Below are 26,874 nucleotides of genomic sequence, written 5' to 3' on the forward strand. Positions count from 1 at the left end.
AAACGGTTTAAATTAAAATTAAAAGAATTATTGAGTTGTCACCCATTTTATACTGTGGATAAATTTTTTGTACATACTAGTCGGTAAGATTAATTGTTTTCTGGTTCTATTCTTATGTCTTGACTTAGTTCTTTGTACTGCTTATTTATCCAATATGACTTTTCCACATCCTAAAGTTTTTTAATTTTATGAAATAATAGATGAGTAATGAAAATGAAAAAAGAGCTTGTACTGATGCCTGAAACCTTTGAGAGTTCTATGTCTTGGTTTTGCGTTGTTTTTGGAAACTGGGAGAGTTTTGTTGTATATATGGTTGATACGTTCTTTTTATTTGTTTTATATTATGAATGCCTTGACTTGTTCCTGTGGGAATGGAATGTTTGTTTTTTTATCTGTGACTCATTCTATATCCAATGGTTGTTTCCCAGCCTGTATCTGGATCTATTTTTGAATTTTAAATAAACTGAAATTGACTAAGGCTAATTTTTATTAAGGGAAACACCTGTTGAGAATGGAAATACATCCAGTTCCCGAAATGTGTTTCTTTTAACTTCTTTTGAATCTGGACAAAGCCCGAGAATCCAGTGTCTCTAGACATGTAATGCTTGCTAGTATGTCCACCAAAACTACTGTATGCATTCTTAACATTTGCATTAGATTGAGTGTGGTCATCCTCATACCCCTACTGCTTGACTCTCAGGGAAAGAGGCCTTGGCACTCACTGGATATGAGGCGGGGTGGACCCCAGAGTCAGTCTGGTTATGGTGGGGATAACAAATTCTTGTCTCTGAAAAGAACTGAACCCTGATTTCCTTGTCATGCAGCCTGTGATCTAATCAATATACTGACTGAGCTACCCTGACTCCTGACAGTAAATGTTAATACATAAGCATACTGACCTTAAATCCCATGTGATTGATCTGACCAGATGCAATGTATTTGCCATCTGGAGAAACAGCAATGGCCGATACAACATTGGTATGTCCAGAAAGAAAAATCTGTCTTTTTGTCTGCCAATCCTGAACCACCACTTTGCAGCCAAGAGGATAAACAAAATGGAGTCCATCTGGATGAATATTCAAACCTTGTACTGTGGCACCTAATACGCAACCAAACACAACTGTCATCCAATAATTCCTTTAGTTCACAGTGATCATTGAAGGAACTATTTTATAAATAATTAAGTCACTTTAGTATGTAATATGTCACCAAATTTGTGACATAACTTCTATGTTTTAGGTTTATTAGACCCAAACTAACATAAAGTACATTAAATTAGGCAAAAGTAACATGACTACAAATACTTTAAAGACGTATAAATATATTCAAATATGCCTTCTGGGATGTGACAGTCTGGCAGACGGGTACTAACTTTTCACAGACACCGGTTGATCTTTTTCAGGACTGAATATCCTTGAGGATGGAGACAGCAGACTCCTACAAAATACTGGTGCTCCACTCCAATCCACAAGGCAGTAGTTTTTATAATCATCGCCATCAGAATCTTAATCTCACATTAGAAAATAAATATTTGTGTTTACTTTGGCAGGACTAGTAGAGACATCTGTTATGACAAACATAACTAGAACAAAATACTGCAGAACTATTTTGCTTAAACATGACAACGTTTGAGAAAACAAAATTTGTTTAACCTTTTGTTGATACAATTACAGAAAAAGTTAGGAACCAGTATTAACTATATTAAAATATTGTGTGAACATGAGATATAAGTAACTCCTCACCGATGTATTTGCAGATTAATCTCATTACTAAAAAAAAAATACGTCTAAAATTATGTGATTAAATTATTTTTTAAACTCATTTTGTTAAAGGGAAATATTATTTTTTGTATTGCTAGAAGAATTGAAAGGAAAATAGAGGATATACTTGGAGAGGATCAGTTTGGATTTAGAAGAGGAAAATGAACCAGGGATGCAATTGGGATGATGAGAATTATAGCAGAACAAACTTTGGAGATAGATGAAGAACTGTGTGCTTGCTTTATAGACTGGCAGAAGGCATTTGACTGTGTAAATTGGACCAAATTAATGCAGATCCTAAAGGAAACATGTATCGATTGGCGGGAAAGAAGATTGATTAGTAAACTGTACAAGGATCAGAAAGTTAGAGTGCGACTGGACAGAGGGGAGACAAGAGGTGTGAAGATTGGAAGAGGAGTTCGACAAGGATGCTGTTTATCATCAATTTTGTTCAACTTGTACAGCGAATTCCTTACCAAGGAAGCTCTGGATGGGCTTGGAGACTTCAAATTAGGAGGGCAAATTATTCAAACTGTGAAATATGCAGATGACCTTGTGTTAATGGCTAAGGAAGAAACTATGCTACAGGGTACGAGTGATAGACTAATCGAAATTGGAAGGTGCTATGGCATGGAAATGAATGTGGACAAAACAAAAGTAATGAAAATTTCGAGACAACCAACCCCAGTCACAATAAAGATAGACCAAAACAACAGGAGAATGTGAAATGTTTTAAATATTTTGGTAGCTTGTTAACAGATGATGGAAGGTGTACTTGTGAAATTAAATCTAGGATTGCCATGGCAAAAGCTGCATTTAGCAAGAAGAAGAATCTTTTTACCAGCAAATTGGACTTCAATTTGAGAAAGAAACTAGTGAAATGCTACATTTGGAGCATTGCTTTGTATGGGGCTGAAACTTGGACACTTAGGGCAGTAGATCAGAAACACCTGGAAAGCTTCAAAATGTGGTGTTGGAGAAGGATGGAAAAGATCAGTTGGACCGATTATGTGAGAAATGAAGAAGTGTTAATTAGAGTCAGTGAGCAGAGGAATATCCTACACGAAATAAGAAAACGGAAGGCTAATTGGATTGGTCGCCGGTCATGGTAGCCGAGCAGTCTAGGGCATGCACTGTCTTCGCTTGCTCGGAAACCGAGATCGTGGGTTCGAATCCCACTCAGGGCATGGATGTTTGTGTGCGTTTTTCTGTGTTTGTCTACAGGTAGAGTCCTTGCAACGAACTGATCACTTGCCCAAGGAGTCCTACCGTATGTGTAAGATCTAGTAAACCGAAGTGAAACGGAGAGTTTCATGGAGGTAGGCCTAGGCCCAAATTGGGGCTGTAGCGCCACAGGAAAAAATTGGATTGGTCATATCTTACGCAGTAACTGCCTTCTAAAAGAAGTTATTGAAGGAGAGAGAGAGGGGCGGATAGAAGTGACCAGAAGACAAGGAAGAAGACGTAAGAAGATGCTGGATGACCTTGGGGACGGAAGAGGATATTCTCATTTGAAGGAGAAAGCTCTAGATCACATTAAGTGGAGGAACTGGACCTGTCGTCTGACAGATTACTGATGAATGAATGAATTGCTAGTGGGGTGGGACTAAGTCCCTTATACTGCGGCCACTTCTGGCCTATTGTACCAGCCACAGATGATAGGTGAGGGTGATTGTGGAACAATTGGTGGAATGAAGATTGGCAGGGGAAACCGAAGTACTCGGAGAAAACCTGCCCCAGCGCCACTTTGTCCACTACAAATCCCACTTGACCAGACCCGGGATCGAACCCGGGCCGCCGCGGTGGGAAGCCAGCGACTAACCGCTTGAGCTATGGCACGGCCTAAAGGGAAATGAATAGAGACAATAAAAAAATTATGTGTGTATGTATATGTGTATATGTATATATGTACGCATGTACACTCCACATACACGAACCATCGGATGACTTTCAACGGAATACACGGTGTTATATTCCAGCAGATTAAATTTTTCACAACCACTGCTACGAGAACCTCAGATGCTACATTTTTACATAACACTGGCTAACAGAAATATTTACATTCTTTTAAATACATACCCTCGAAACCTATAACAGAAACTAGTTCTAAATCGTTCACTTCTTCGTCGGACATAATGTATTAATATTTATGTTTTCAGCAAGGAATAAATGATGTCTGCATGATAATAAAACAAGCAATTAGCACACAAAGCAATGATATACTCCTTTGCTCACTTAAACGATTTCAAAAACGGGCTTGTAGCCATAGCAACGAACAATTGAAAGCAGTAACAAGCGCAATCGAATGAGAAGTATCGAATGATTCGATTGTCGGAATTGAGGCTTTCACAGATTATTTGGTGTTACAGACCGAAAGACTGAGTGCACAGTTCATTCGAATGTTGTTTACTGTTGAATAAATATTATTACTAATGGCTTTACACCCAAACAGCGACAAAGAAACTGCACCTCGTTTAAAACAGCCTTTGGCTACTCTCTGACAAAATACATTTATTTAAACGAGAGTTTCATACGAGATTTAACTATTTGTTATGAATCGTTTCCGCCATTCTGCAGAGCATCATTGACACCACTGAAACAGCACAAAAATACACCTGAAAACTTCTCAGTACGTAGTTACATCGATGCTGTTGACATTCGATGAATCATTCGATAGTGATAATCGATATTAAATTCGAGAACTGTCAATGACGCAATCTACCGGGAGCATTTGTTTACTCTTAAAGTGATTTGAAGGTAACGTATAGGTGAGGAGTTAATAATTAATTTAAAGTCGAAGGGTTGAAATTGAATGCTTAGCTGTAATTGATTATAGGAATAATAAAATATTCTTTGAGACTGACAGTATCAGAACTCGACGTGATCCCCAAGGAAAAGAATTCAGGTCTTAATTCTAATCGGAAAATATTAAAAGAAATTTTAAGTTACCACGGCGTGAGTATCATGATTACTGTAATGTGGAATATGTTTTAACCCTCAACATATCGTACTCCGCTCTGAAAGTACCAATCACTGGACTCTTAGAAACGCCCAGAAGACTGTAGAGCAATTGGCACAATGTTTCTGCTACTTAACGTTATACAACCGTAAACCAACTGTCCCCAGTTGGTCATGTTCGTTCGTCTTTACCACATTTTGCATGTAATTTTACAGATGGAGGTGCTAGCGCAGTACAAGAACATGAAAGATTATATGTTCCAAGACCAACGGCTGGAAACATTTAGTGAATGGCCGTTTGATGAAGATAGTTCATGCAATGCACATAAGGTATAATATAAATTTATTACTTTGATGTCTAAGCCGTATAAGAATCAATGGATAATTAGTGGATGTGTGTGCCAGTTGAATTTTATTGCCAAAGAATTCATAGTGATGCATTTTTATAATGATGTTCAGAAACTTAAGATTGCTGTTTTCTGTGATATGACACCAGTAATCCCAGTAGAAATGAACCTATATTTTGGAAGAATCTGCTGCCTTCAGGGTACAGTGAGGATGGAGGGTCAGGTTCCTACAAGGCATGGGTACTTCTGTACCAGATTACAAGGTGACATCCTGGAAGGCAATAACCTTCATATTCACCACCATGGGACCCTCAAATCTGACTCAGCCCAAAATGCTTGTATGTCTGAAAACTGTTTGCTTGGCTTACTGTTCAACCCTGGAGATGGAAGCAAATACATTCCTCCGAAATGTAAACCTTTACTGGCATGCACAGCATGACGTATCAGAGGACACTCTTCATATTTACTGCTGTGAGAACCTCAGATCTAATGAGCATACACTAAAGTTGTGTAAATGGTTATTGTGCCTCCCCACATGCTGTAAACCAGAGTATTAGTTTTGTGCTTCTGGCCTGCCTGCTCCCTATAATGTTTTTCACCAGAATTCAGGGCTGAGTCATGTGCACTGTGACTTAGGAGGTATTAATTCGCTTAGTGGTGTTTGGAGTCCAACTGGGTCCACTTGGCATGGCGGCCACTGATTGGCCTATTGTAGCCTGCCCCGGGTGATTATGATGATGGAGAATTTGGTGGAATGAAGATTGGCAGGGGAAACTGAAGTACTTGGAGAAAACCCGCCCCAGCGCCACTTTGTCCACCACAAATCCCACTTGACCAGACCCAGGATCTAACCCGGGCCACCGCGGTGGGAAGCCAGCGACTAACTGCTTGAGCTATGGCATGGCCTAGAAGGAGGTAAAGGAAGAGGGAGGAAGTGAGGATACATAGAACATTCAGTGATGCCACAAGTAACACTGTGAAATGCTGGAGTTCAGTGAATGCAGTTTTTTTTTTTTTCGTTAAATGTATTTTGCTCTGAAAGCTCTTACAGATGGTTGTTAGTAATGCACATTGCATAAGGAACAGGCTTGAACTTGCAACAGTGCAGTCCCACTGTCAGTGCTTCTAACTAATAGGTTCAGAACAGGTAGCTCATGCTGTCTACCAGCAAACCCCCTTATGCTGGCTTGTCTAGTAGAAGAAAGTGTAGAGGTCTGTACAAAATAGATAACTTACAGTCCAGTGCGACACACACGTTCACCACACTTCGGTCTTCACTCGCCTTACATGTTTCGATTCAATAGAATCATCTTCAGAGGCATACCAGTATGAGTAGGAAACACTGTCACCAGTATTCATACTGGTACGCCTCTGAAGATGATTCTATTGAATCGAAACATGTAAGGTGAGTGAAGACCGAAGTGTGGTGAACTTGTGTGTTGCACTGGACTGTAAGTTATCTATTTTGTGATTGTTAGTGTGACGGACCAGAATGAGACAAATCAAATTAGTAGAGGTCTGTAATTTCATGCTTCCAGATGGCAGAAGCAGGGTTCATTTTCTGTGGCTCAAAAAGTGAGCCTGACCTTGCACAATGTCAAGTGTGCCTCAAGAAGCTTGATGGCTGGGAACAAGATGATGAACCATGGTATGTGGGATTTTTTTGCCTGCAGTTAGAAGCTGATACTGTAGTGTGGTAGCATGTTATGGTACTCTTGGTTGCAGCTACAGATAACCAGCATAATGTTTTTGTGTTGTTACTTGGAAAAAATATTGTTATGGCTTAAGGGTGTGTGACTATAGATAGGGTTAAGATTGGTGAATTGGATTTATTGACCACTTGTACACACTGCTCAGAACTACAGATCACTGACACACACTAGTGGCTGCAGTCTATTAACATTCTCCACTACGCATTTCCTGGTAATGGCTTCTACCAAGGGAGTTTCTTCAGCTTCCTGCACTCAGGTCCTCTTGTCACAACTGCCCGTGCAGAACTCTTTTATCAACTGACAACTCAACTAACTGGGTCCCAGGCTGGCGGCCATTTCACACCAACCTCTTAGTCTTCTCTTCAGTGGCTGACTTTCAACTGAACTGTCTCACTCACCAACCAGCTACTTTACGTCACTTCACTCAACAGAACTGGATCAAAGTCAAAGTTACTTTATGACTGATAGTTCACTGCCAGTCAGTTTATCTTAGTGTGAAGCCTCTTTGAGACCCANCCCCCCCAACTGAAGTCCTTATGTAACATCCTCTCTGAAGAGGTGGGTTTGTCTGTTAGGAATACACTTTGGCCTTTAGTCAAGTGTATATTTCACACATATAACAGGTTATTGAAAATTTTCCTTTTGCACTACATACAAGTCCTCTGTCAGTACAGGCTTTACAGAGAACATCATGCCTAACTTACATATCTTATGCTACAATGGCAGCTTAGTCATTTGAATGGTCGTAGGCTCGACCACTGCCAAGTTTAAGCCTCTCATATTTTTGAACTGGATCCGCAACCAACTGCTGTGAGAACCTCACATCCAACAAGATATGTTCTCTCTCTGTTGTCTCTTGCCCTCAGCAAGCAGAATCTCAGGAAATAGTGAAACCATCTAGAATTACAACTCAAAGCATGAGTTAAAATTATGTATTATTTATACTATATTTTCTAAAGTTTCTTCTGCTTTGTAGGAAAGAACACAAGAAGCATTCTCCATCATGCTTGTATGTGAAGATTGGGAAGAAAGAGGCTGACATGACTGTTGGCAACTATTTCGACTTACCCTTGGAAAGGAGAAGAAATATCATGGTTTGTATATTTTGCACATTTTATGTTCAAGCATTTGCAAGCTGAAAAAAGTATTGTAACATGTATGGAGTAGATACTTCCATGGTAACACAATAACAGTGGGCCGTTGCGTAGACAATGCTGAAACAACAAAAGCGTTCCCCCAGAGATGAACAACAGAAGGCCGTTGAGTAACAGTGGATGAGACGAAACACATTACCAGTGTATAAAGAGTGTTCTCGAAGCAACGGATTGCCGAACCCGTAAGATCGAACCTTGGCGAATGGTGTCTCGTATCTGGTCCGCATAACACCTACATAAGCGAGAACCACAGAGCTAATTAGCCTTCATGCAACGCAGTTGGAACCTAGCCTTCATACAAGACAGTTGGAACCTAGCCTTNCGGTCCGCATAACACCTACATAAGCGAGAACCACAGAGCTACTTAGCCTTCATGCATTGCAGTTGGAACCTAGTCGAGACGTCGCAGAAGTCACGTGATACCACAAGCGATAATAATTGTATGGTGTATAAGTGTGTGTCCAATAAAGAGTCGCTACATCCGAGACCCACGTGAAGTTATTTGTCGCATGACATACACAACACGTGACAGTATTATGAAATTGTAATCAGTGAAATCAGTGCCTCAGGCAGTTGAAGGCAAATACCAGCATTATAGTACGGGTTTCCCCTGTCAAGTGTCATCGGACTGGTGTCTTGTCACTGTTCTCAGGCTGCCCAAGAAGTGATCACCCACTTAACATGGGCAAGGTAATGGATTCCAGTGACAAGTACATTTTTAGTTTTGATCTAATTGTAGACATATTTAAAAATAAAATTACTTCTCCAGTATTCAGTTCCCATTAAATAGTTTGATGTAAAATAATCTTGATCACTAGGTAGATTAACGTCATATAGCTCAACTGTAAATATATGTGTTCATTTTGTAAGCTTAAAATCTATGTATATATAAGAGTGTTACTGCATTATGTGCAAAGTGCAGATAAGGAATTAAATAATATAAGCAAAATACATCAGTTTGAAGGCTATTCTTGCTGTTTGTGGTGATTACTTGTTGGACTTAACACATCATTTTTGTGACCATCAGAACAATTCATGTGAGGCATGTCATGAAGGTGAGAAAAGTAAGGTTGTCCCAGTGCTTAATTAAGCACTACACCATGGAAACATGAGGGAGTGGAGATAGAGCTCCTGATGTTTTTATATCAGCACCAGATGGAAGTAAGTGGTCAGTTTCGTGCCACAAGCCCATTGAATAGGAGGCTTTGGGGGCTCCAGAGCTGCCAGAAATCAAACCATGAGTCCTCAGTTGTCCAGTCTGTAGCCTAGACATTTTAGCAACTGAACTATCCCAGCTCTTATGGGGCAGCCTGTATAGAGAAAACTGTATTCCCACACTAAAATGGCCCTTTTTGGAATTTCACATAGTGCCCCATTTATAACTCTCCAAACACACAATAACAGTATGAACACGCATGCTCATGTTACCAGTGCTTTTATTGTGGAAGAAACAAAGTGACATTGAGTTCAGAATTATATGGGGTTGTTTTCTGTACATATTTCTCTACAGAGTGCTCTTTGGGAGAAATGGTGGGACAGAAGGCCTATTACAAGGTAAAGTTGTCGCTATACTTAACTAATTAAGCACTACACCATGAAGAGGTGAGAGAGAGTGAATGTATAGATTCATGCATTCTTGACCTCATCACTAGAGGGAGGTGAGTGGTCAGCTTCATCCCCAGCACCTATTGGATAGGAGGCTGGATGGGTTTGAATGACATGGAGAGGAGAAAAATCTTGCCCCTACCAGGACTTAAACTGTGACCCTCAGCTGTCCAGTCTGTGTCACTATACTGACTGTACTATCCCAGCTTCCCACAATGACCTGTTGGCTATTATACATACATATGGGTTGTATGTGCGCCTGTGTGTAATTTAAGTCTGTTGTTTCAGAAAGAAGAATATGAAACCTACCGGGCTAGCTTCATAGAAATGGCTGCAGAAGTAAGGAAAAAAATAACCAAATTACGTAAATTAAAGAAGTAAAAGTATAAATACTTCTTGTTCATCTGTATGCAAAGTACATGAAGAAATGCACAAGAAATTATAAAAAGAAGTTACATATTCACATCTTACTGGCTTTGCTAACATGACATGTTTCACCAACAGTAATTACGTAACTTAACCAGCTTATCTTAGTAACCATATGTCTTTTACAATTTGTTTCCAAAGTTTGGTAAAATTATTGTATATTATGATGTTATTTAAGTTGCATGAATTACGGAAATGAATGATTCCTAGTATGAATTGATGTATTGTACCTCAAGTTAACATTTTCCTTTATTAAATGCTCAGTTTTACTGATCCTCAAGTCAAGAAACTCAGTGTTGAATTTCATTTAAGATTATCCTTAGTTCATTTATTTACATTTGATGGATCCTTTATATGGCTGGAAGACCAGTGGATATAGAAATAGTCAAAGACAACAGGACAAATCTCATCAATTATGTAAATAAAAATTAATTATACTTAATCCATAACAATTACACACATTATCCAAGACAAATCACAATGAGTAAGTCAACATATTGTCAATAATCCAAGAAATTTGGTATTAGTAGATTTAGCGATCTGATTGTTACCGCAGTCAATATGTATATCCGCTGGACAGCTATTCTTAGTCGAAAATTGTATAAAATATGTTTTATCGAAATTTAGTGTCAATAAATTAGCTTTAAACCAATCATTTATGTTTTTAAATGTTTGAATAATATTGTTTTCATAATCTAAAGGGCTAGAATTCGTGATAATTATGCTGGTGTCATCTGCAAAAAGAACAGGTTTGAAATGACTAATTATAATGTTTGGTAGGTCGTTTATATATAAAAGAAACAATAAAGGTCCCAGTATTGATCCCTGGGGAACACCATTATTAACTTTGCCCCATCTGGAATGAATATGCCAATTATTGATTACAACCCCTTGGTACCTATCTTTGGGATAGGATTTTATTACTGCATTGGCCTTACCATTTCATATAATTCTAGTTTAGATAGTAAAATGTCACGTTTGACATAGTCAGAAGCTTTCCTCAAATCACAGAAAATGCCACCGACTAATATTTTGTTATTCATTGCGTTTAATATTCATTCATTCATCACTAATCTGTCAAGACAACAGGTCCACAGTCTCTTCCAAAACAGTTCCTCCACTTGATGCGATCTAGAGCTTTCTCCTTCAAATGAAAATATCCTCTTCTGTTCCCAAGGTCATCCAGCATCTTCTTATGTCTTCTGGTCACTTCTATCCACCCCTCTATCTTTCCTGCATTTAATATATCTTTAATTAATTTATGTGAGGCCATTTCTATAGATGAATTACTCCTAAAACCATTTTCTTCATTGTTGATTATATATCAACGTAAGAGGGGTAAGGGTTAAGGTTCCTCAGTCACGGTACAATGATTGCCACTTCTGGGAGGAGGCAAGAGAAACAATGTCCTTTTTCTGTGACCAGGCAAATGCTGACTCAGATGATGCCCACAATTTAGAGACTGAGGGGGTGGGAGTTGTAATCTGTTGCTCTCCTTTCATAATATATCCTCAGTCAACCGTCCCTATTAACTTGAACAGGGCATTGCCTCCCACTGTCCCCCCCCAAATTATTTTTAAACATAATGCATACACATAGAAACTCACCCACTAAGAAGGAGAATATTGCTATTCATTGGTTCTTTAGTGGATGGCAGTACCAGTAGTGAAAGTCTGGGCAGTTTGCTCGGCAGTATATCCTGTGTCAGCCTGGAGCATTATGGAATGTGATAGGAACAGTCAATAAAATCTCATCCATAATAAATTAGACTTTACTTTCTTCAGAAATTGTCTGTCAACATAAAATAATCACTAATCAGTATATTTCTTAGCATCTTAGCACAATTTTCAATATTATGATACTCTAGAAACTAATTTTTACACTTTATAGCACAACCTAAGTTTATTTGCACATTGCAGAAAAGCTATAGACTGTTCTTTTAACTGTTACACTTACCAGCACTGTTCCTTCATGCAAAAACAAAAGTCTGACAACACACCAAAATAAAATGTTGATGTTGTTCACTTACATACAAAATAACATTCGATATACAAAGACCATGTTAATCTTCAGAAGTGTTACATTGTCCATTACTGTGTAATGCATTACAATCCAAAGAGGTTCTAACAAAGGAGACTGCATATAAGCAATGTACCAACATAACTGTCCATACTGAGGCCATGGAGAGATGTTCCCTGGATGGGGGTCACAGCACTTGAAGCTCCCCCCACCCCGACTACTCTTGTATTCCTTTCCAGCTCCTGTCCTACGTCAACCAGCCCAAAGCTTGTTGCTAGTGTATGTATTGTTAACAAGATAAATCCCAAGACTGGGAGGAATGGTTGGGCTTGATATGTCCCACCCACCTACTGTTATTCCCCTCCAGAAACGGGAGATCACTCAGTAGCTGTATGTGCAGTCACAGCACCATATTCTTGTATGTGTGTGCAGCAGCAATGCAAAGCGAACACATACATGCTCACATTTAGTTTCAAAATCATAATGATCACTAGTAGGTCCAAGCAGTGATTCAGTTTTGGTGTGGAAAATTCAGTAAAACTTGTCAAGGTATATATATATGGAAAAACTGACAAATTAACATATGACCAATGTCGTGCATAATGGAAGAACACACAATAATATTCAATTGAAGCATATCTGCTAGTGCAAGGATACAGTGTATTTACATGGCAAGATACTAAGATACAAAACTGAAGATTGTGGTCTTCTGGTTATGACACCATATAGTCTCGTAGATGGGTACCAATATTTCAGAGAAATGTACTGCTTATATTTTCAGAATTTTCCCAAAACATCTGCAACCTCCTACAGGCCAAATGGTGTCATAATCTACAAGGCCATAACATAAATATTCACCACCATGAAAATCTCAATATATATATATATATATATGGTATATGTTATGCATGCCAACCACATATGGTTGGTATGCATAACATAGTTGGTTGATGCACTAGGCTACAAGCTGGAAGGTTGCTTCAATTGACGTAACCGTTGCAGCCATATTATAGCCCTAGGATCAATTCAGCCTCTAATAGAAATGAGTACCAGGAATCTTCCTGGAGGTAAAGGGGTAAAGAATCATCTGGGGCAGGCTACAATAGGCCAATCAGTGGCTGCTGTGCTGAGTGGACCCAGTTGGACTCCACCCCTCACTAAGCAAAGCTCAGCACTCTGCTTCCTTAGTTTACTCTTTCACCACGAAGATGGAGCCAGTATGTTTCTTTGAAACATCAGTAAAACTTCTGCCAGACAACATGGTGTCACACCCCCAGAAGTCAGTGCTCATTGTAGTTTATCTTTTTCCAGAAGTCATAATCTGTGACTTTCAACAAAACCAATATATGCATCTTTGTGTTAAATTTCAGCCATATTAACATTCAAGAGATGCACATTACTCGGCATTTCAGCCCTTTGACAAGATCCTGGTATAAACACAAATAACAGGTTCAGTATCAAATTCATCAACTTCTGTCCAAATCATGGAATAATAATAAAAAAATACCATTACACAATGCAAGAATGTCTTTGGATAGGAGTATAAATGCAGAAGTTTATAGAAAAAAGAAAGTGGAGATGGGCTTCAGAACTTTCTGTTAGAATAAATATAACAAAATACTGTCGGCACTGTGATGCCGCTGCAGAAAAGGAAGTCTACTGTACAAAGTCCAATGAAGGGCAGAGAACAAGCTTGCATGAAAGAAAATACATCAAATAATATACACAGTGCGTTATACAAGCCAACTCTAGAAGAAGCTAACACACGCGTCATGTCTCCATTGGCTCAACACTGATTACAGCTGTTGGTATGTTCTGCTTGTTCGTCCTTCGTGGAACTTTTGCTCCCATCACACAATTGTTCTGAGGCTGCTTCATGCCATGTGCACTCTCTGCTCCACTCTCGTCTGAGCTGAGTGACTCCTGACACTTGGCTTTCCTCCGCTGGTTGCGTTTTGGGGATGGTCTGCCATCACCTGACACCTCATTATCCGACACTGAAGAATCTCTGTTGGATTTTCGTCTTGATTTGCCAGGGGATGAAGATCCAGTACTGCCCTCTCTTAATGCTTCAGTCAACTGTTTCTGTTTCGCCTCCCACCACATCTGCTGCCTCTGGACTACCTCTGGATATCTGACACACAGATGAAATAAATAGAATCCATATTAATACTCTTTGTGAGGAAGATGTGAGGATTGAATGCTGGAACTTCACAAAAGGTTTGGAGGAAAACACTGTTGGTGAGGTTAACACATTAATACAAAATAATTATACATTTTATCAAATTATAAAAAGAATATTCCAGAAGACAGAAATCCCAATACAATGCATGTTGTATATGATAATACCTGGTAGGTAATGAATCGTTGCATAAGGTAATTGATATTGTAACGTGTTTACGTTACTGAAGACGCCGTAGAGATGGTTAATTGGTTTATTTAACAATCTTCAAATAACGGCTACAATTAATTATCTCACAGTTGCGGGGTTTCATACTTTATAACCCTAATCGCATTAATCTGTTAACACTGTTGCGGGGTTTCACGACTTATAACCCTATGCGCAAATCAGTTCACTCTGTCTTCAGTAGTCTACACGTTTACAGTAGGGGAGCTTTGTATCACTGTATCACACGCTCCCACTTACACAATCACACACACGTCCGGATCTTCTTTCCGTGATGGCTGCTATACTCCAACTGTAGTCCGCTGACTGGAGAACTGTTGATAACACACTCTCGTAGGCTTGCTCGGAACTATCTTCGGTGATGGCCACGTTATAACTCGGCGGCTGTCACAGCACAACTGAAGTCGCCGACTGCTACAGTAGAACTAGTAGAACTCCCTCGTACCAGCTGTGCAGCTCACTTATATAGGCTGCAGTGCTTGCCGGTTGCGTAATGAGTGCCACGTCACAGTAGGAAGTTGATTACGGGTACGTAGCGTTGCGCGTTACGTCACCGCGGAGGGGAGTGGCGGGGCGGGAACTCGCCTATTACCGTAGTAACGCGAGCGTTACGTTACCGCCATGTACCGCTGGGGAGGTAGGGGTGATCCATAGCTCAACATGTCACAAAATAATTATACATTTTATCTAATTATAAAAAGAATATTCCAGAAGACAGAAATCCCAATACAATGCATGTTGTATATGGTAATACCTGGTAGGTAATGAATCGTTGCATAAGGTAATTGATATGTTATATGGTAAATTGGTCTATGAAGGGATTGATGTGTTATATAAGGTAATCAGTATGTGGTATGCTGAACTAGTATACTTACACTTACACCTGTAAGTGAATAAAGGTACACATTATAAAGGAATCCCTAGGGATACATAATCCAAAGAAAAGACTAAGTGAATAAAGGTATACATTATAAAGGAATCCCTAGGGATACATAATCCAAAGAAAAGACTAAGTGAATAAAGGTATACATTATAAAGGAATCCCTAGGGATACATAATCCAAAGAAAAGACTAAGTGAATAAAGGTATACATTATAAAGGAATCCCTAGGGATACATAATCCAAAGAAAAGACTGTATCAACATGAAATATCAAATGATTGTTAACTTGGCCTTTCATCGGTGTTATCACATGAAAATAAGGTTGTTTTTAACTAAAGGCGAAAGCGGTGGTCCCTCCTTTCTCAAAAATTCTGTCAACATTGGTCAAAGTCCAGGACAGACTCACATACTGTTAACAATAGAATGTTCTGGAAGCTTCTTAGGATGATGCAATGAATGATGCTAATAGAAGCTTCCAGAAGGTTAATGCTCAAACTGGACCATATATATACTCCACTCTGGGCGTTATCAAGCACTTTTTGATATTGAAGCAGCCTGCGACCATGGTGTGGAGCAGAACTGTCTCATATTAGAATTCGGGCACTGCCCTTGTTAAGGCAGACCACAGATTTTCTTACCAAAAGGGTTTCTCTAAAATAAACGTATCAGTTAACTTCTACATTTTAAACTTTGTACTAACATATAAGCGGAAACAAGGACACTTACAAAGAAAACCAAACACAAAATCCTAGCAATGGACATGAAACTTTTGAGAAGCAAATATGATGTAAAGCTATCCCTGTAACAGGGCATGAAAGGTCTACGGGGTTCTCAGATGTTGAGGCTCCCATATTTTCTAGACAATTGGCTCACAGATGGCATGGTTGTCAGCCTTATGCGCTGGCTGCCCTTTACCTCCAGGAAGATTCCTGTTACTCATTTCTGTTATCTGCTGAATCAACCCCACGGCCATAGTGCGGCTGGAAGGATAAGGTCAATTGAAATTAAAATGACATCGGGAATTGGACCTGCAACCTTCTGGCTTGTAGCATAGTGAAATAAGATGGGACAGAATTAGAAATGACATTTTTTGAGAGGAAGCTGAAATTAAGAATTTGTTAATAGACTCAGAAGAAAAATAATTACAATGGTTTAGCAATGTAACATGAATGCACAGAAGAAAGACACTGAGGACATTAGAAATAAGTGTTAAAGGAAAGAGGTCTACGAGAACCCAGAAGAAGTAGGTTTGGCCATGTACAGAGTGATATCAAGAAGTAATGAAAGAGCTGGCAAGAAATTTAAATGGAAAAACTGCGGGGGAAAAAAGAGAAGACTGGAGATTTTATGTACATGCAAAGGATGCAGAGGTAGGATTTATCCTCCTGCTTACACACTGAGGATGTCATATTATTTCAACCTGGTATATATCCAATTCTGTAATTGCTAAGCTGTCATCAATTCAGTATGTTCTGCAACTGTGCATGAAAATAACTATCATGAAGTATACTGATGTGGCATGAGACATGAAGAATGTGTTGATATGCGGTTGGTCATTTAAAAGGCCACAGATTCTTTCCCCATCCTCCTCACTTCTGTTGGTTTGCTCAGTGCTCCAGCCTTCTGTGTCCCTTTACCCATACCATCCATTCTATGCTTGGCTGTGGAGGTGGCACATTCCTTCAAAATGTTGTTGTACAGTAGAGTTTTACCAATTTTTCAAAGACAATTGTTGCCTCCACTGTCAGGGCAAAGATTATTATTATTATTATTATTATTATTGGAGGGGGTGGGTTTCCCCATGCACCGCGACCAGTTGTTGATCTACTGTACGTCCCCCTTTGATATTCTACCAATCCCCATACCCTGCCAGTACTGGTGCACACCATCAGCCCCGTTGAGCCAACGAGGTCGGCCCCCGGTACCTTGATGCTTCCCCCCTCTACCAGAGGCATTGGAAACTTGCCTAATTTTCTGATATGTTGGGATTTTGGACTTTATCCATCGTCCTGGTTTTTAAGATAACAAATAAAAACACGACGTTTCGGAAACTGGATCTGTTTCCGTCCTCAGGTGAAGGAAAACACCTATTCAGTTGGGTCCCTTAGAAAGAGCTAGCCTCAATCACTGGACAAACCAATGTCACAAAACATGAAGATTATAAACACCTGAGACCAGGCTAAGTCCATGAGAGCTAATAAGAAAAAATATTCATGACAAATTGTAGCAAACACTTACAAGCGTGGAACCAGGATAGATAGATCTGTAGAAATTTAAGCCTGGTCTCAGGTGTTTATAATCTTCATGTTTTGTGACATTGGTTTGTCCAGTGATTGAGGCTAGCTCTTTCTAAGGGACCCAACTGAATAGGTGTTTTCCTTCACCTGAGGACGGAAACAGATCCAGTTTCCGAAACGTCGTGTTTTTATTTGTTATCTTAAAAACTAGGACGATGGATAAAGTCCAAAATCCCAACATATCAGTGTGTTATACACCATCGTCAGAATCCTATAGTAATTACTTGCCTAATTTTGCTCAGAGGTCTCCTAGAGACATGAGGATCTTTTACGTGCCGTAAATCCACGACACGGGACTCACGGCTTAAAGTCCCTCCCGGAGGACTTGTTCCCTGAATTTTTCTGCCCTTAAAAATTCCACGACCTCCACCAGGTTTGAACCTGCGTACCTTGAGTCATGAGCTGGGAACGTTACCCCTAGACTACGGAGGCCGCTTCAGGGCAAAGATAGTAAATACATACCTGACTACATGAGGTCACTGCCAGGAGAGCCTCAGATTTCACAAGTAGTGACATATTGCGTGAGTCACCAATCCAGAAGAAGATCAGAGCCTCAACTGTATTTCAAGTGGCAATCTTCACATAAACAATTATATATATCTTGTGTAAAACATCTCTGAACGTATGTCGTATAGGGACCAGACAACTTAATGGAATTTAATGTTCAACTAAATATCTGATATGTTAATTCTGATTTAATTAATATGCTGAAAACAGAATCTAGTAACTTTCTAAAGACGATGTAACAATCTACATCATTATCTGATGATGGTGTATCCTGAAAGACGTTTCAGACTGACAATGGAAGTCCATACACACTTCCTCTAGCTCTACATGAAGGCTCTAAATGTATATCTCAATCCATGCAACACCACTAAGTAGGCTCACCGGCTGACGAAGTCCTTGTCAAATGGGAGTCGCAATTCCCAGCCCTTGTTGACCCGTAACCTTGAGATTTGGTCCAGGATCTCCCTAATCTCTTCTGATGGCAACTTGATCACACCTGACACTCTCAGTCGATCGACATAACGATTCTGAGTAAATAAGTATAACTGGAACAAAATTAATTCAACATGCCATCATGATAAACATTTGTATATTTCTAGTCCATTTTCTGCCTAAAGCATGCCATGCTACGCCTGTCATGTCATAATCATCCACATAGACAAATCGCTAGTGATGGTATCTGTGAGGTGCTCAGTTTGAATCTTGGCCAGGACACTGACTATCCTCACGTTTTTCATGGCTTTCCTCAGTCTCTTCAGGCAAATGCCAGGATAGTACATAAATCAGACCATGAATGCTTCTTTCAACATCTTTTCCAGCTGTAGGATTTGGGGTTCTTACAGTATTGGTCTTTTGGGTTGTGACATAATGTAGCCTGCTGAATGTGAAGTGTCGTTTTGGAGGAATATGTAAGCCCCATCTTCAGGGTCAAAGAAACAAGCCAAGCAAGAAAGCAGCTTGACTTATTCTTTGACCTTGAAGACGGAGGCGACAGGTTCCTCTGAAACATCAGATGATTTCCAACATATTACATGGTGTTGTATCCCAGAAGACTAAACTTTTCATCCTTTCCAATTTGGTGTTCATCATCATGCAACCAACTGATGCTATATAGTTAGTCTGAATTACTGACAGCACCATTAAATAAAATACAACAAATGGGGGGAGGGCAAAGCAGCCAACACTAACTGATATTCAAACCCAGCACCTCCCAATTACAAGGTACACGTTCAGTCACCTCATTACTCCAGTGAGTTTCCAACCTGTTCATGACTGCATAAATCAACACAGAAGCATTCTGTTTAGACTGTGGATTTCTCGGTTGTCAAACTGCATATTCCTGTAGATGGGCAGGCAGCCACTACAAGACTACACAGTGTCACACCGGAGTAGGCTATAACTGCCATGAAAACCTGAAATTTCTATTCTTGCAGGTTATATTACGATGCTTTCAGTAGCTACACTATGCGGTGTCCAATTGTGTGATGACAAAATCTGAAAATACTTGGAAGGAAGTAGTTGTAACCTAAATTCAGGTATAGACATTTCTCTGCATGCACTGAGAAAAGCCATGAGATACCTCAGATGGGACAGCCAGTGTCCTGGCAAAGGTTTGAACCAAGTGCCTCCTGAATGCCATCACAACCTTAACTCCTTCAGTCAAGATCTAAAATCTTGCAAGTTCTCCTAATTATGAGTTCCCAACATTAAATACACAGATTCAGCATCAGACATGGGGCATTTACATCAAAAGCTGTAAGGCAAATTTAATTCTGGTACACATTAATTCACTGTACCTGCTACAACAAACCAATGAACATCAATAGAACAGTCATTATTTTATTTATATACGTTACTGATGCATGGTCAGTATTGTTATTTACGAGTACATTGAGTGTTATCCTGCCAAAGAAAAAAAAAAAGAGAGAAAACGGAGGAGCAAAACATTTAGCTAATAATCGAAATGCTGAAAGAGGCAGAGGTCCGTGTATCGAACCATGCTCTGCTACCAACAAGTATAGCTGACTGAGCTGTGAGCTGAAAAGTCAGAAATTCAGGGCTCAATACTTGGTGGGTGGAGATTTTTCTCTTTGCCACTATTTCCAGACCAGCTCAGCCTCTTATCCAGTGGATAAAGCAGCCAGTGAGACACCAGCCACTCACTTCCATCCATCTAAAACATCTCTGAGGGTATACTGTACCTTGATTAGACAACTTTATGGAAGAAGAGTTTTCTGTGTTCAATCAGATTTCCAGTACAGTGATTTTAGATCCCACTTATGTTGAAGATTGAATCTAGCAACTTTATTAACACAGTGATCTACATTACTATTTGATGACACACCCTCAGATATTTTAGACAGACAATAGTACTGGGTGTTAAGAAGAACTGGGGCTATACCTCCATATAAAGGTGAAGGTGCAAAGCCAATCCTTAACACTTTCACTGATAGGATAAGCAGCCAAGTGGGCATAAGCCTGGTGTACTCCACAGTTTGTATTATACAAGAACTGCTTTCAACTTACGATATAGTCTCTACCACGACACATGAGTTCGGCAGGGACTCCACTGACACTGCTGGCTGTGTCCTTTGGGTACAGAATGTCACTCCGCACAACCCAGTTACCCTGTACTAGAACCGCCACCTGCTGTACTGTCCGTAGGAGACTGACTGTATCATCAGTCAGTCCCAGCAGTGTTACCAACTGTGAGAACTGCAGTAACTTGGCTGCAGTAGGAAACAAACACAATATTATTCAGCAAATACTCAATTGGAAAGCAAAGACCTGTGTTTGGTTTCCATATCTTCATTTTCATTCGGGCAAAGAGAATAAAATGAAGATATAACAAAGAGGTCACATCAATCAGTACATTTTTCTCTGCCATTGCTGAAGAGAATTCAATGCAATTTGGTGCTGGACATATATAGCAAAGGATTTCAAATTTTAAACAGTTCTGTCTTATGGGATATAATGCTGTGTAGTCTGCTGAAAGTTGACTAACATTTCAGAGGAAGATGTTGCCTCCATCTTCACGGTCAAAGAATAAGATCACCAAGAAACTAGCATGAAATCAGGTTGCAAGCAGACTACATAGTGTCACATCCCAGAAGGCATAATTCTTTATGATCATCAATGTGAGAATGTCATATCCAACATTTCAAATTTTACTTTTGAAGATCCGTAGTCTTCTGGGTTGTGATGCTCCAGATAGGTACCCATGTTTCGCAGGCACTAGATGCCTCCCTCTTCAAAGCAGGACACTATGAAGAAGGATGCACCAGGTTGCTCCACAACACTGGTAACGATGCACCAGAATAACACATCGCATAAGAGAGTGCGCTTCACCATCGCTATTGCAGGACCTCTGATCTCTGAATTTTAGTTCTGTTCACATAGATATTAAATGTAATAAACGTGAAGTTTAAATTTAATATTGCCAGTTGTCTCAAATACTGTACAAAAACTGGTAACATAAAACAGACAACATAAGGATGTATAAACACTTTTTCCACGGTGTACAATTAAAATAACTTATTTCTCCACCCCTAATCAGTTAAACACTTCCAAAGATTCCAGTCTCCTAGGTAGTGACAGCATGTAGTTTTGTAGGTGGATACTGTCATATCAGACAAACATGCTGCTGCCATCTTCAGGGTCAAAGTGACTATGGTAAGAAACTCATTGTTATATAGCGCATTTCAACCTGAAGATGGTGACAACCCAATAAAGACAGGAGGGCAAGCCTTACACTTGTATATATGTATGAATAACCACTGTACCTACTGACAGTATAGTTTAGTTTCATGAAAGATTGTGAACATATTGCATGCAGTAAGTCTGCACAGTTTGGCAACTTAAAAATGAAACGAGCCCTTTGAGAAGCCTGTCTGCAATACATGGTATCTCAAGCATACCTTCTCTAAGCAGGTTCCTAACTTGATCCACAACAGGAAGGAGCTTCAGGTGGCTAAGAGACATATCTGATCGTCCTGCCAATGCAGATGGATTTTCTGTCTCCTCAATAGGAACCAAATACTTCAAGTATTCCTCCACTCCCAAGCTCAACTCGTTCACCCGTTCATCAACCTTGGTGCAATACAGCTTCCCCCTCTCAAGCTGCAAGGTCAAAACAATACTGTACATGCAATATCCTGACCTAACTATACTACTTTACTAGATACTATAGGGTTCTGACAATGGTGTATATCACACAGAGATACTGGGTTTTTGGACTCTGTCCCTTGTCCGGATCCTAAATAACTAAGAAAAAACATGTTTCGGAAACTGGATCTGTTTATGTCCTCAGGTGAGGGAAGACACCTACTCTGTTGGGTCCCTTAGAAAGAGCCAGCCTCAATCACTGGACAAAGTCCAAAAACCCAGTATCTCTGTATCCTACTTTACTTTTTCAGGTTTCATCACCTACCAACACATGCTGTCTGCCTGCTGGGCGTGTCACAGTCTTGCAACAGCCCCACTAGCCACCATCTTATAAGATAAACAACTGCAGTGCTTTGGCCATACAAACAGAATGAACAGAAGAAGAACACACCTAATGCATTAGCACAGCAATAATGCTTGACTTGTATTCAGAAAGGGTTCACTTCAAACCTTCATTGGAAGACTGGTGATCCTGGCAGAAGTTTGACAGTACATCCAAATAAATGCTGTGACAGTACCTTGATTAGGTCACTACTGCTTCCCTCTAAATCCTTTGCAATTCATCTGTGATCCCACTGCTCAATGATGCACAAACTAGCTACTGACATTGTCATAAAATTACCCTGCACCCCAAAATTAACAAAATTAAACAAAACAAAGATACTGAGAAGGGCATTGCAATTAACATTTAAAGAAAAGAAACTATGGGGTGACAAAAAATGGTTCTGCTGAATACTGGAAGACATTTATAGGAGAGGAGACACCTGGCAAGAAATTGAAAATGAAGAACTGTAGGAGGAAACTAGAGATAGGAGACTTTTCATCCATCAACCCACATATTAGGAAAACAATAAGAGACAAAGAACGTTTTATTTATTTATCACTACTGCTGCTGAAGGAACTTCCCCATCAAGTTTATGAAATGGCAGCAAGTTTTGGGGAAAACCTGTGATGTTTACTTTCCTTCAAATGCTTTCCTATCCTCTGCTAAAAGACTTCTGACATTGTAATTACATTGCTCCTGTTCAATGCCAGAGGCCTCTGCCATTGTCTATGAATTTATTATGATATCCTGAGTATTATATCATTGCTACTTACATTCTTCAGCATATTTTCAAACACATAGGAAGAAATGGCAGGAGTTTAAATTTTCCCATAATAAACTTTTGTTTTACTGTTCCCACAAATTAATTTGTAGCTGGTAAAAGTAAAATTGGAAATAGAAGGGATGGGAACAGGTTAGTCTAAAAAAAAGCTAGTGGGAACCATAAGTCAATGATTATACAATTCAATAAGCCATTTCTGTGTATAGTTTACACTAGCACAGATTTCAACTACGTTATGTTTGTCACACATAACCTCAAAGTTTCAAACTGCTGCCATATTTGCAATGGCAGATATGAGAAAGAAAAAGCTGCATACACAGTTTGTTGGCATAGTGAAATTCCTATTTAATGAATATGTGCAGGAATGGCTTTTCTTACAATAAATCAAGGTTTTAACTGACTGAGGATTATGCAAAATGACATCAAGAACTGTTCATCTTCAGGGAATGTGGTAGTGTAGCTGGTTGAGGCACTATGCTACAAGCTGGAAGGTCATGGGTTCGAGTCCCGATGAGGTGGATTTTTTTTTTCAATTTACCTAATCCTTTCAGCTGCATTATGGCCCTGGGATCAACTGTCTAGAAAATGTGGGAATCTCAACATCTCACAACCCTATGGGGCTTCACAGCCTGTTATAGGGATACCTCTTCCTTTTTACTTTTCATCTTCTTACAAGGCTTAACCCTTTAAAGCCCAGTGGTTAATATACAGAGTGTTTCACGACTTTAGGGCATAACTGCAGGAGGTGATTTCCTAGGTCTTTGTGATTAAAAAAGTTTGTATAAACATGTGTCCGATTTTGGACGGTTACAGAGTTATGACCGCTTTTTCATTCCCGTACACGGCCTCATGTGAACCGCGTCTGTCAGCTGGCGGGTCACTATTTTTAGCCAGCTACAGACAGAGCGTTCTCGTTATCTCGACACTTGAGAGGTACCTAAGGCGGGGTGGGTTGGTATGTCTGGCACGGTTTGTAACCAAGTGGCAGCCTGTGTTGCAGCCAGCAGTGGCATTTTCGAAAATCAGCATTAAACACCAATAAATTCAAATTAAAGGTAATTTCATGAAGTTCACTTTTCATTCATACTTTAAATGTATCATGTATTATGCTGGTTTATTATTTTGTTCTGTTTTATTGTCAGTAATTATTACCTTCTATTCTGAGTTTAAAACAGTCAAACTCCGTAACTGTCCAAAATCGGACACATGTTTATATGAACTTTTTGATCACAAAAACCTAGGAAATCACCTCTTGCAGTTATGCCCTAAAGTCGTGAAACACCCTGTATGTACCACCTGCTTCCCACAGAGTGTATTTGTGTGCTCTGTATGGTTCTCACAATAAACAACAATTATCTCCCTAAACAGCATTAACCGGTTGGGCTCTGTAGCAGAAATACGAACTGAGCTTCTACATATTATGTACAAGGAATTATCTGTTTCTACACAAATACAGCCAGATAATCGATAATATCCAATTAATTTTGAAAACAATTAATGCCATATGAGGTAAACACTGAAAGAACTACAGCTGAGAATCAAAGCAACTGTAATAGTTTTGGTGAATGTTCAATATGCCAAACTGTTTACAAAAGCTTATAGTTATGTGGCAATAACTACCAGCATACCATAATCACATGAAATCAAACTATAAAATGTGGAAGGTTGAAAATTTCTTACACTAAATGTGGGATCTTTACTAAAATCAAATTCAGTGACTACCAGAAAATAACATGTTTATGTTGGCCTTCAGCTGAGATCAAGGAACAATATTCATTAAATATGGGATTTAATGAAATGTAGGAACACTAAACCACGATTTCACTGTATGTTCACGATCCACCTGCAACAAAATTTCACACAACCACCTCTGACAGAACACTATTTATTCACATTCCACGAACAACAAACTACAGTGAAACCTTTTGTTTATGGTAGCACTGGAGACCAATAGATTTCAGAGACAGACCAAAGAAAATCTTAAATGGAGGTAATTCAACAGTGAAATTACAGACTTGGCATCAGTGAAATTGAATGTCGAATGAGGGGAAACTTTAAATCCAGGAACATTAAAGATGGGTTCTTACCTCAGTTCACACAACTCATAATTATTTGTTTATCGTGGATTTCTTATTTAATATTGTGACATGTTGCGCAATGGAGAAGCCCCCCCCCTTTTGCATGGTGACGTAAGACGGCGTGAGGTAACAGCGAACGGAATATAAGCTGGCTGAGCAGCAAGCGAGAGCGAGTGTGTTATCAACAGTCCTCAAGGCAGCAACCTGCGAGCAGAGTTGGAATCTAGCCAGCGGCAAGTTACGAGTGAAAGTGTGTGATAATCAGTGACAGTTTGTGATAACTGAGAACTGATTGGGAGTGTGTGATACAGTAACACTTATATAGCTCCCGTACTGTGAAACGTGTACACTCCTGACAATAGAGTGAATTGAATATTGCGAATAGGGTTATAAGTTGTGAAACCCCGCAACATTGTCATAATTAATTGTAGCCGTTACTTGTAGGTTGAATAAACCATTTAACAATCTCTACGGCGTCTTCAGTGACCAAACACATTACATTTGGTGTCAGAAGTGGGATTTGGACTTACACACGTGACCGACTGGATTCGAACTCAAAACACGTTACATCATGGCTGTTCTTGAAGGACATGTTTCTGACTTTTTATTTATGTAATCTAAGGCCTTAACTATTTATATTTTATACTGTTGTAATTGGTCTGTATGTAATGAGTGAGGACAAGTTCTGTATCCATCTTGTGGATGTCTGGAATACTGAATAAATACTAATATTAATACTAATACTAATACAACTGCAATGTTGTAGTTATCATCAGTAGGAAATACACAGATGGGCTACCATCTATACGTACATACATTACATTCTGTAGATCCAAAGTAAGTCAGAATGACTGTAGGATGTAGAACAAGTCATACAAATACAAAAGCCATAAATACAGTACAACTGAGACACAACAATGCATGACATTCAAAAGAAGTTTCAAGGAAATTTGTCACCCGGTGAAACAGTCATTAGAGGGACACACACAGGCTGTATTCCCCTTGAAATAAGTAAGAAGCCTGCAACAGCATAACTTAGTAATCTGACTAGGTGAAAATATTTTATCAGTGTATATTTCTGGCCCATGATAAGTGGGTCCCTTGTCACCACAGCATGGCAAGTCCTCACATTGCAGATGGAGGAAATGGCCTCTAGATACAGCAAAATCCTTAGTACTGGTGTTTTCCCTGATAGATTGAAATTTGCTATAATCAGACCACTAATTAAAAAAGAGGAAACTTAAAAATGTTAACAATCAAGTTCCTTCCGTCAAATGTGACACTTTTTTCAAGTTTTCCACCTCGTCACCACCTGCCTTACATGTTTCGGCTCACCACGGAGCCATCATCAGAGGCATTTATAGTAGAAAAAGAAATCACCAACACACAAAACTTCACTTTGTCCAAGATAGCCACGTTCCAGTTAATTAAAATAATTACAAATAGTTAAAAT

The 26,874-nt window shown here is 39.4% G+C and overlaps 3 protein-coding genes across 5 annotated transcripts in view; 1 reads left to right on the forward strand and 2 right to left on the reverse strand.

Annotated features, from left to right (window-relative positions):
- Positions 1 to 4,096, reverse strand: part of LOC111873429 (cilia- and flagella-associated protein 52) — a 27,467-nt gene extending 23,371 nt beyond the window's left edge. Inside the window, exons 1-2 of the mRNA XM_023868154.2 lie at positions 3,840 to 4,096; positions 900 to 1,099 (exon numbers count right to left, since the gene is read on the reverse strand). Coding sequence (XP_023723922.1) covers positions 900 to 1,099; positions 3,840 to 3,894 — 255 coding nt within the window. The 5' untranslated portion in view covers positions 3,895 to 4,096. The remainder of the gene's footprint in view (positions 1 to 899; positions 1,100 to 3,839) is intronic.
- Positions 4,097 to 4,349: 253 nt separating this feature from the next.
- LOC111873425 (baculoviral IAP repeat-containing protein 5-like) lies at positions 4,350 to 10,617 on the forward strand. Of its 3 annotated transcripts, none has more exons than XM_023868142.2 (5): positions 4,350 to 4,517; positions 4,935 to 5,048; positions 6,604 to 6,713; positions 7,754 to 7,871; positions 9,825 to 10,617. In XM_023868142.2, the coding sequence occupies exons 2-5, from the start codon at positions 4,935 to 4,937 to the stop codon at positions 9,915 to 9,917; spliced, it is 435 nt and encodes a 144-aa protein (XP_023723910.1). In that variant the 5' UTR covers positions 4,350 to 4,517; the 3' UTR covers positions 9,918 to 10,617. The 3 variants fall into 3 exon arrangements, with proteins under 3 accessions (XP_023723910.1, XP_023723909.1, XP_023723911.1); XM_023868141.2 differs by having other exon boundaries at positions 4,351 to 4,528; XM_023868143.2 differs by lacking the exon at positions 4,350 to 4,517 and adding an exon at positions 4,541 to 4,715.
- A 1,100-nt stretch (positions 10,618 to 11,717) lies between these two features.
- LOC111873419 (DNA-directed RNA polymerase III subunit RPC5) overlaps positions 11,718 to 26,874 on the reverse strand; it is a 26,150-nt gene continuing 10,993 nt past the window's right edge. Inside the window, exons 6-9 of the mRNA XM_023868127.2 lie at positions 21,991 to 22,192; positions 20,600 to 20,802; positions 18,455 to 18,618; positions 11,718 to 14,115 (exon numbers count right to left, since the gene is read on the reverse strand). Of these exons, the coding sequence (XP_023723895.1) occupies positions 13,752 to 14,115; positions 18,455 to 18,618; positions 20,600 to 20,802; positions 21,991 to 22,192 (933 nt within the window). The 3' untranslated portion in view covers positions 11,718 to 13,751. The remainder of the gene's footprint in view (positions 14,116 to 18,454; positions 18,619 to 20,599; positions 20,803 to 21,990; positions 22,193 to 26,874) is intronic.

The sequence above is a fragment of the Cryptotermes secundus genome, unplaced genomic scaffold (assembly GCF_002891405.2).
Source record: "Cryptotermes secundus unplaced genomic scaffold, Csec_1.0 scaffold276, whole genome shotgun sequence".
NCBI lineage: Eukaryota > Metazoa > Arthropoda > Insecta > Blattodea > Kalotermitidae > Cryptotermes > Cryptotermes secundus.